At 39.2% G+C, this 10,732-nt stretch overlaps 1 protein-coding gene across 1 annotated transcript; it reads left to right on the forward strand.

Annotated features, from left to right (window-relative positions):
• Window positions 1-3,592: 3,592 nt before the first annotated feature.
• Window positions 3,593-4,382, forward strand: LOC147445434 (uncharacterized). The gene is made up of 5 exons (XM_086524586.1): window positions 3,593-3,596; window positions 3,672-3,787; window positions 3,873-3,942; window positions 4,067-4,117; window positions 4,372-4,382. The coding sequence occupies exons 1-5, from the start codon at window positions 3,593-3,595 to the stop codon at window positions 4,380-4,382; spliced, it is 252 nt and encodes an 83-aa protein (XP_086380712.1).
• The last annotated feature ends 6,350 nt before the right edge of the window (window positions 4,383-10,732 follow it).

The following is a 10,732-nucleotide window of genomic DNA, read 5'->3' on the forward strand; positions in this document are numbered from 1 at the left end:
GTATTATGCAAGTTCCATTCCTCTCTCTCTTCCCTTTTCTCTAGCTCTCTCTACTCCATTTGGTGTGTGTCTTGGTGTGAGATTTCTTGTGTGTGTTTTTTGGTGCGTGTGACAAAATCTCTCTTGCATCCTAATTTGCATACCATAACTAGGTGGGGTCCCTTCACTTGTTTGGTTGTGGGTTTGTAGTTGTTCCTTGCTTGTGGTTGCCCCAGCCCCAATTGAGCAACACGGGGAGCTTTGAGAGGTATTTAGATATCGCCTCTCTTCTTGCCCCGCCCCGGATCGCCTCAATATATATATATATATATATATATATATGTATGTATGTATATCTTAGAAGTGCATAAAATTCTTATAGATGCTACAAAAAGAACGAAAATCATGGTTAAAAAGAATTCTCTCTCGCTCCCTCTCTCTCCCACAGACAGACGCTCGCACATGGATGTATTTTTTTGATCTCACATAGATCAATGTAGTCTTTATAAGATATTTTATCTCTCTCTCTCTCTCTCTCTCTCTCTCTCTCTCTCCACACACACACACACACACACATGCACATGTATGTAATCTTTTTTATCTCATGTGTCTTTCTAGTCTTTTTGAAGACGATGATTTAACATTTCTCTCTCTCCTTTTTTTGATATCACATATCAATCTAGTCTTTTAAAGACATTTCATCTCTCTCTCTCTCTCTCTCTCTCTCTCTCACACACACACACACACACACACACACACACACACACACACACACACACACACACACACACACACACACATGCAGTCGTTAAACCCTATTTTTTCTCTAGTTTCAAAGAACATGTTCATACCTGGTGCAAAGTGTTGAACAATAGTGCTTCACTTGTAATTGCACCCCCACCGTGTTGAAACCACACCCTCCAATGCATCACGAGAAACCTCCCCCCCCCACTCTCTCTCTCTCTCTCCCCTCTCTCTCTCTCTCTCTCTCTCTCTCTCTCTCTCTCTCTCTCTCTCTCTCTCTCTGACAAGCACAGAAGAGCCGAAGCCTTTAAAGAAAATGATTGGGTCTTATTAAAGTTTCCCAGGGCTCGGTTAAGGCACACAATGGGCAAGAATCCCACGAGACACCAAAAGTACTATGCTAAACTAGCAAAAAGGTACTATGGTCCCTTCCAGATTCTTAGGCCAGTCAATGAGATGGCCTATCAACTCAAGTTTCCCAATCATTGGCTCATACACAATGCTTTCCATGTGAGCCTATTAAAGCCTTACAAAGGAGACCCACCTCAAGAACCAACTATTGAAGACCCACCGGAGATCGAGGACCAAGAGGAGGTGCTGCAGCCCGAGTCCATTCTCCGACATGAAGACAAGGTACTAAGAGGCGGTAAGACTATCCAATGATATCTTATTAAGTTTAAGTATTATTCTTTTGAAGATGCTAGATGGATGCAAGGCATACAATTAAAGGATAACCTAAACCTTGTCAATGCTTACAATGCTTCCCAAGAGTAAGCAAATGTACAAAATGTTAAAAATGAACAAAGTTTTTGTAACATTTAATGACCTAAAAACTTGTGTGTAGCGGAAATTAGCATGAACATAGTGGTCATTTCATTAGAATAGATTCCTAATGAGAATTACAAGAGTGCTTGGGTGGAGAGAGCAACAAAAATCATAACACCTAGTTAGATAGCATGAACAATACTTTCAAAAGAGAAAGAAATTAAGCTATTGACAACAGTTGAGGACCGGATTTGCATGGAGCCAGTCCCCCCTCCAAAAGGCTTTGTATTATGGTTTCTCCCATCAAGAGAGACATTGTACAATACAATTCTTTGTGTTCCTTCAAGACTAGCTAGTGCAATGAAGATGAAAGCTTCATGCACTAAGAAAAACACTTAGCAAACACAACATCAATTATCCCTGGTTTCAGACCCAAGACCTCACACACCTTCGAAGATGGTGAGAGCTAGCAGGATATGAAAGTAGATTGAGAGGAAGAAGGAGTAGTCTTACGAGAAATATGTACATCTCCTCACATAATCACTCGTATTAGCATAGATTAGCTTAGTAATTAGATTGGTAGAGGAGATGATCATGCATTGGAGCTTGGCTCTTGGTTGGATTTGCATCCACATGCCAAGAGTGTGTCGATGTAGGCTTCTATCTCACAAGCTTGGAGTAGGTGATGAGCTCTCCATTACAGCTTGGGAAGAGATAGTCTTTTTCTTGCTTCTCACATAGACTGTGTGAGAGTGTGTGTGTGATAATGCCTTGCAAAAATCAGCCCCCTCTCTCTCTTGGGCGAGCCCTCTTGCTATTTTCTCTTGCTGTCCTCTCATTGGACCTCCCTAGGGCTAGCCAATGACAATTAAGCAGCATAAGTGATAGCCTTCTGACATGTGTCCCCCTTTCCCCTTTTGTGAGAGCTTTAGGTAATTTAATAATTCAATTAAAATCTCATTGGACCCCTTTGCCTCTTGGCCAATAGGAATCAAGCAAGCCATTGGGCTGTTGAATGCTCATTGGACCCCTGGGGAGACTGTCCAATAGTCTTCTAGAGGACTTAATTCTCATTGGTTATTTTATTAAGTGTTTTTAAATTAATTAAACTAGATTTACTCTAGCATAATTCTCATTGGTCCACCTCCAAGGCCATCCAATAGGAATTGGGTACACCTTGTGGGCACCTGGCCTAGGGAGCTGACATGTGTCCCTCATTCCCTTTGTGTAAAGGGAGCTTGTGTGTATGACTTTCTCTCTCATCCCCTATATGAAAGGCTCGCCTCCTCCTAAGTAGGGATTGTAAATACTTTTTGTACACACACAAAGCATCCAATTCCCCTATGGTTGACCTTTGGACACAACCTTTGAATTTTGGAACCTTAGCATTTTGGAAGTCTTAATGGGCTGAACCTTAGGGTCTTTTTAGCCCATTGTTGCACATGGCTCTTTTGCAGATGGCCCCCCCTTTGGATCCCTATTTTCCCTCCTTTGGATCCCTAATGTGGCCGGTCTGCTAGCTTAACGAATATTCTAGCTTTTTCTCCCCTAGCACTTCCCATATTAAACGATCAGTTTAACATGAGAAAATCATTTAGGAGAATTAGATATTGATTATTATGATAGGGCAAGTTCATGTGCACTCAATTTCTTTGTCATGTAGGTATTGCTTGCTAGAGTTGATTTTTGTTTGAATGGTTTACGGCGGATATGTAGCATAATAAGACTATGACCTTGTAGGTGGATGGAGCATATTTTTGAAGAGGAGTCTCTCAATCATGTTTGGTTCATTGATAGCTTGTGGTTGTCTTTTGTTCAAACCTTGCCTAGTGAGAGGGCAATGTGAAACTACTTTGGTAGAGCTGACCTTCCCAACCGCATGTTCACTTTTTTTCTGATTGTGGATGAGTATGGAGATGCTAATAATGTATAATTTTTTCTTATGTTTTTACCACTATTTTGATATATATTTTGCAAATGTCTTTTGGCAGAGGCCATTAGACGTTTGCTGTAGTTTCCAATTTCCATGTACGGCATGTGTCTCGCTTACAAAAAGACAAGAGTGTAATTTTATTCTTTCACTCTCTTTCCTTGCAATAAATTGATGGGTATAGTATCCCCTTGAAGAGGTATGTGTAGTTCTCATCTACTTTGTTGTGGTGTTGGTTTGCTATTTGAATAAGGTAGTGATATTTTTGTGCTTTCAAAGTTTTTGCAGTATTTTAGAGCTTATACATCCCATCAAGCTCCAAGAAAAGACCTTTTACATTTGGAAAATTGTCATGTTAAAACAATGGAGGTATATATGGTATTTTGTTGAGAAAAAAGTTGATGATTTGGCTTCTATACAGGTTTTGTAAATGACATTTTTTCTTTTTGTTTAGATGCCAAGGCAAGCAAATACTAAGGATTGTGGATACTATATCATGCTTGTTATGAAGTTATTGATCAAAGGTGGTGTGAATAACCACACACCAAAAAAGTGGGTAAGTAAATCATGAGCTTGTGATTTTCGTGATACTTATTAATAGAATGGATTATGATTCTAAAATGTGTCAATCACTTAAAAATTTTGCAGCTTACTTCAGGAAGGTTCTCTCATGCGGCCATGGAGACGCTCAAGCTGGAGGTTAGTGCTTGGACACATCATGATGCTTCGTAGTTCACCTAGCTATTAGCAAGCAGTGGCAATGATCTATGGTTTTTTTGCTTTGATGAACAACAATTCAAGACCATATATCCCTTTTGAGGGATATGCGCATATTTATGTGTCTTTTGAAGAAATTTATACATATTTATGCGTCTTTTTGTATGAGTACATTCAAGGAGTATAATGAGAAGATTTGGTTTGTTCTTGGTTTATGCTTTGGGCTCTTCATGTAGGTGTGGTTTAGTAGTGGTGTAAAGAATAACCAATGTTGTGATCAAGCTAGTATATGGCTTACTCACGTACATGGTAGACCCTTGTGACTAATATACATGTATGTTACGTACTCGTCTCATAGACGTAGACATGATGTACTTTACAATCTTGCCATCATCAACTTTTCATGAGGCAATTGTTCAAAAGGACAAGCTTATTGCTTTATTGTGGTTTTAGGGTGACGTGTGACTTGCCTCAACTCACTCTAAACTCGGTAGTTTTAAATAAACTCAATACTTTTAGCAAAAGAGCATGAGAAGAAATCCACCTTTGGTTTTTACTTAGAAAAAGAGGTGAGTAATTAAGATTTAATGGTGGTCTCAGTACTTTAAAATAAAGAGCATGAGAAGAAATCCACCTTTGGCTTTTACTTAGAAAAAGAGGTGAGTAATTAAGCTTGGTGAGGGTAGAAGAAACTCTTGGAGAGTTTGATTACAAAAGGAAAAGGCAAAAGTGTGCAATGTAGAATATACAATTGCTTTTTGGTGCAAGGTATCAATCAAATAATTATAGAGTTGTGAGGTTATTTCTGTTAGAAGGGTAGTACCAACATGGCAACATAATGTAGCTCCAAGATCCACTAATAAATTCTTTGTACAATAGAGGACAATAAATACAAGGACACTCATCAAATTGAACACGATTACGACCTAGTTGGTGTTTTCTACAAAGAATACCAGTTTGGCAAGCGGGCTTCTTAGGGTGGGTGATTGGTCCCTTGATGTCTCCCTCATTCAAAGCCTCATAGTCCACCTTGCGCTTCCCATGGCCAAAATGAGTTTGAGTGACGTGTGCTTGAACTTGGCGGATGCTACCTTGCATTGGCAGTTGAATTTTGTTTGGGTTGATTAGTGATCCAAGCGTGTCTCTTGCGAACTTGAGTTTATGCATGGAAATTGTCATCTCTCTAGAACTTTTATTTGGAAGACCTTTCTCAAGTGTGTGAAGTATCTCCTTGATGTCTTGGAAGTATTCAATTGCACCCTTTTCTTGGTGGGATCCATCATTAACATCATTTTCCATTCTGTCCCCATCATTTCATGAGCCTTATCTACAATGGGAAGAATAGCATTTAAGTGTTGAAAGTACCTATCTATGAGATGAAGACAATATAGGTTCTTGAATTTAGTGCTCCAATCTGGGCAATCGCAATAGTTGGCTTGCAAGCTAACATTATACCACTGATTTGGGATACTTGTGCTGAGTATTTTGAACTGTAACGTCATTTCATTGACAGGTACTAGACATGATTGGTCTAGCATATACCTTTGCAAAATTTTATCTCCCTCTTGAAGCTTGCTATTATGTTTCTGGGAACAAACTTGAAGTCCAAATCTGCCAGAGTGAACTGCACAGCAAACTTGTGAACATGCATGTCATTCCATAGAAAAAATGGCATAGATTTACCAAAATATGATCTCTATCACTAGAATGGTAACAGGACACTTTTATGTCCTTGGACACTTTTGTGTCCCGTTAAGTGGCCATTTTGCTTGAATTATTTGAAGAGTATGAAAATGATTTTCTAGGTGCTATATATCCACAAATTTTCCTTATAAGCTGAAAAAAACTTAGCATTTTTTTTGGAGTATCGATCTCACCATTAACCTTACTCTTGCACAACATTTTTGAACCTAAACTGTGTGAAAAAACGGGTCCCGTTTTTGGCTTTTTTTCAATTTTTGGCAACTATACCACTCTAAACATCATGTTTGTGATGTTTAGATGGCTAGAGGTTAGGCCTTCATAGTTCTCAACATGTTTTGATGCTTGTAGGGAGAGCTAAATTTAAAAAATTGAAAGTTATGACCAATTTACAAGAATTGCATACTCCAGTTTTTGGCTTTCTTGATATCCAAATTCAATTTTGATTGTGTAAGTGTAATGTATAACATAAAGCTAATCTTCCTTGAGTTTTGGGGGACCTAATATGGTATATAGAATAGTATATGATGATGGTTGAGTTTTTTGATTATTGAAGAATACGATACATTTTAGAGTAGCAAGTATAACTTTCTCAATATTGCTAGTTTCTTAGGCCAATTGTGTGTATTTTGTAGGTAGTAACCATATCTAATCATAAACTACAAACTTGGATAGATATTGAGTAGTTTGTATGGGTTTTTAGAGGTCATAACGATAAACCCAGTTTTTTCATGTTTGATGTATTTAGCACTTTATCATTGCCCCCAAGGTTCCAATTGTAAGAGATCCATTATCCTTTTGACATTCTCCATGGCTCCTTTTCAATCCAAAGTCCCAAAGGGAACTAAGAAAGCATGTATATAGTATCTGTATTGAGCATGACTATAGAAACTTTGATAATAGGTCCATAGAATGGCAAAAATCAACTTTTTTGTACCTTTTTTTTTTGCCCAAAAAAAATTAGTGAGGTAAAAGCAACCATATTTTTTGGTCACCAACCCATTGAAGTAAACGGGGCATTTTATCTCATGTCCTACAAAAATCCCCACTCTTATTTATATGCAATCAACGGTAAGAAATTGCTATTTTGGGCAAAATGCATTGGTCCATCAACTTTGGAGGCTTGTAGTGACCAAGGGATGAGAAAAATTACAAGTTTCTCATTTTTTCCATATGTAGTAGTTATTGAACTATAAGCTCATGAAAGGATTTTTCAAAATGAGTGGATCTACTATGGTTTTGGAAATTTTTCCCAAAACCTTAAAAGGACACTTTTATGTCCTGTTAGGTTACCATTCTAGTGCTATATGACTTTAATTATACCTATTTCTTGATTTTGCATAAAGAACCTAAGCAAGGTGTCACCCATGATATTTCTCGTCTTGGAATCACTCATGACTACATACATTAAGTCTACAATAAAGCGATTGATATGTGCCTTCAATAGAGTGTACTTGATATATTGCATTAATTGTTCTACCAAGTTTGTGGTGTCAACATTACCATGGAAAAACAACCTTCCAAACTTTGACCATCGTGATCTCCACATAGAAAACTTTTCGCATCACCCATTCATGACATAGCGCACCACATTAGAAAGGTTTGAATATTGATGAATATCGATCAAGTAATTGTTGATATAGAGCATCAAAGTCCATCTTACTTTTTTCACTGCATAAGATTTGACATTTCCATGTATAGATCTCCTCGTAACTCTTTTAGAACCTTCAAGTACGTTTCTACTCCTCGAAGAGTACGTTGAATGTCTCTATGCCCCGCATAGGGAGGAGCATGGGATTTATACACGACTTTCTCACGAAGGGAGTGGGTAGCACATAGCCCTCGGAGGGTGCACTATGTAGTCATGCTAATGTATAATGTGAGTTCAAAAGGAGGGGTTTTAAAATGCAAAAATTTTAGACAATTTAACATAGATATATTAAAATAAGGGGTTTTTATATTCAATTCTGGAAAAACAATCCTAAAATAAGGGGTCATTTTATTCATTTAGACATGTAAAAGAGGGATTTTTTAATACCATGTGAACGCATGTTATATAGGGGGTACTAAATGGTGAACCCCTCGAGACATAGCCTATTGCCATGGAGAAGTTAACCACCCTACAAGGTGAATGGTTCTTTCTTCCCCAATGCAAGGGTTGGCATTATGTCTTTAAAGTCACAGTCAGTAGCATACTTATCTATCATAGAAGATAGATCACTATGAGTTGCTTTAGACACCACATTGACTCTTGGTCATCATGAAAGTGCATTGGCCACTTGATTATGCTTACTAGCAATGTGAGCAATGTAAAATAACATTGAAAAAGAAAATCTGCCCACCTCATTTGTTTGTCGAAAAGCTTGGTTTGCGTCATGAAGTACTTGAGACTTTGGTGGTCTGTTTGCAAAATAAATGGAGTCCACAATAGATAGTGCTTCTATGTGTCTAAGACATGTAGAGCAGCTAAAAGCTCTTCTTCATATATTCCCAAGACCCGTTCATCCGTATTGAGCCTTCGGCTCTCATATTCTATGGCATGCTCTTCTTGAAGCAAGAATGCTCCAAGGAAATCACCTCAAGCATCACATTGGACCTCAAATGGCTTTGAGAGATCTGAAATCATAAGCACGAGTTGGGAGGTAAGCTTCTCTTTGAGCTTGTCAAACGCATTTGGCTCTTTAGTAGTCCATGAGTACTTAACGTTCTTCTTTGTTAAGTATGTAATGGTCCTGCTATTTGAGAGAATTTTTCTATGAAGTGTCTATATTATGCACACATACCAATAAAGCTACGTAGCTCATGTAGATTCCTTGGATTAGGCCATTCCTTTATTACCTCTAACGTAGATGAATCCATACAGGTACCATTCTCAGTGATAATATAACCTAAGTATTGAATCTCCTTGAAGAAAAAATTCACTCTTCCTTTGATTGACAAAAAGCTTGTTCTCCCTCAAATATTGAAAAACTACCTGGAGATGTTTCTTGTGCTCCTCCAAGGACTTGGAGTAGATGATGATATCATCAAAGAACACTGCAGTGAATTTGTGTTAGGGTAAGATTTTCTCCACTAAACAATTGAATGTGGCTAGCATTTGTCAAACCAAAAGGCATGACAAGATATTCATAAAGACCAAACATTGTATGGAACGATGTCAAAGTGTATGGTTCTCAAGGGTCAATAGGGAAAGAAGCGGGCCTCTGGCTGTAGACAGGAGCTTAGCAGACGCTTAAACTAGGATAAAAGAGTGCAGATAGACTTAATCAATAGTTTAATACACATAATACTGTTGATTAAAGAGAGTTTGAGAGAGAAGACTGCAAATAAGAACAATATTAATTGATATGATGCTAAGAAATAGAGATTTGAGACTCAAAAGATGTTGTCATATGGCAGTACATACAGCTTCAATTCTTCCGATTGCTCTTTTACAATTCTGTTGCATACGCCCGCTTTGGTGTGCCCTTCGAATTTCAACCCTCGGCTAAAAAAAAACTCCCCCAAATTGCACCGCCATCCAATCGTTTCGTGCTCTCGATGCTTTTCCCACCCTTCCCTTGTCTTCTCCAACTACTCTCAAGCAGAAGAATTGCCCACAGCTGCAGTCGGTTGCCCATAAATCCCTCCCAATAATCCTCAAAAGTTGACCCCCAAAAGAAAATAAAACCAAAGAACCCCCTTCAACTTCATAAAGAAATCCTCTTATAGGAGGTGAGCATTTCAAAATAAAAAAACTGGCTTCTTACTACCCGTGTATCTCCTTTTTAGTCCCTTTTGAGAATTTCCTATGCATGATCCATCCCCCATGTGGCCCTCCATTTAGCATCTAGACTGCATGACTCGCCATGTGTGTAAGCTTCTTATCTCTCTCTCATGTGATCCCTCCCTCCCTTTGCTTTGTCCTCTTCTTGACTTGCCCTCTTGGTTGCCCACTTAACCCTTTGTCTCTCTCTCACAACTGTAGCTTGCCGCGGGATACCCCCCCTAGCACTAGTGATATTGCTACTGGGGGGAACCCCTTCCCCTCAAAAAAATTGGCCCATTACGGGCACAAGAACCGGCCCCTCTTGCTACCACATCATCAGCTACGCACTGTGCCATCAACTATTGTGTCCAACACCAACCCACAAAGTGGCCGGCTCCCACGTCAACTACTCCAACCAAAACTGCCACCATGGCCACCCCGCGTAGCACCCAGGGCATCATCAGCAAGCCTCAACATAGCCAATGGAGGGGTCCCTCCCTCTCTCCTTGTGTGATGTTGAATGGCTCACACCCTAGCTTATAAAGAGTTTGATTTGAGCTCTAGTTTATGCTTATGGGCTCAATGCCCCACTATGTGGCAGTCGTTGGTGCGTTTGCCCTCCAAAGCCTTGCAACTTTAAGTTTTTCCTCATAAACAACCCCAACCTTTTGGCCCTTTTTGACCTATAATATTTCCATGCTCCCATGCTCAATGGCCAAACCGTGAAGCCCAACCGAGATCTCTTGTCTCCATCTTCACATAACCTGCTCTTTGCTACATTTTGAGATTTCTAAGCTCGCCATCCGAGGCCGCAAAAATGCTTTGCAACCAACCTCAAGCAACCGCACCCAATCTTTGATCGATAATAACTTGCAGTTCGTAACTCTGTTTGACAAGCAGACAATTCCTATTAGCTCCATACACCACATAGCATGCATAATATCCCTTGCAAAGCTTCAAAATCATTAGATGGCACGTCTACTGATTGAACCAACCCAGTACAAACCTAGCCCCCAGAAAAACTTTGACTGCTAATAATTTGTCATTCAGGACTCAGATTGCCGATCTGAAAAGACCAGCAGGTCCATAAATCAAGCTTTATGCATATATCACTACAAATCACCTTTGACCACCTGTTCTAATTTGCT

The sequence above is a fragment of the Adiantum capillus-veneris genome, chromosome 12, assembly GCF_014529385.1.
Source record: "Adiantum capillus-veneris isolate H3 chromosome 12, ASM1452938v2, whole genome shotgun sequence".
Lineage (NCBI taxonomy): Eukaryota > Viridiplantae > Streptophyta > Polypodiopsida > Polypodiales > Pteridaceae > Adiantum > Adiantum capillus-veneris.

What these genes read in the sequence shown, in the direction of transcription:
- LOC147445434 (XM_086524586.1), top strand. An exon ending in GTCATGTTAAAACAATGGAG is followed by an intron (nt 3,788 to 3,872) that starts GTATATATGGTA and finishes CTTTTTGTTTAG; the next exon opens with ATGCCAAGGCAAGCAAATAC. An exon ending in TATGAAGTTATTGATCAAAG is followed by an intron (nt 3,943 to 4,066) that starts GTGGTGTGAATA and finishes AAAATTTTGCAG; the next exon opens with CTTACTTCAGGAAGGTTCTC.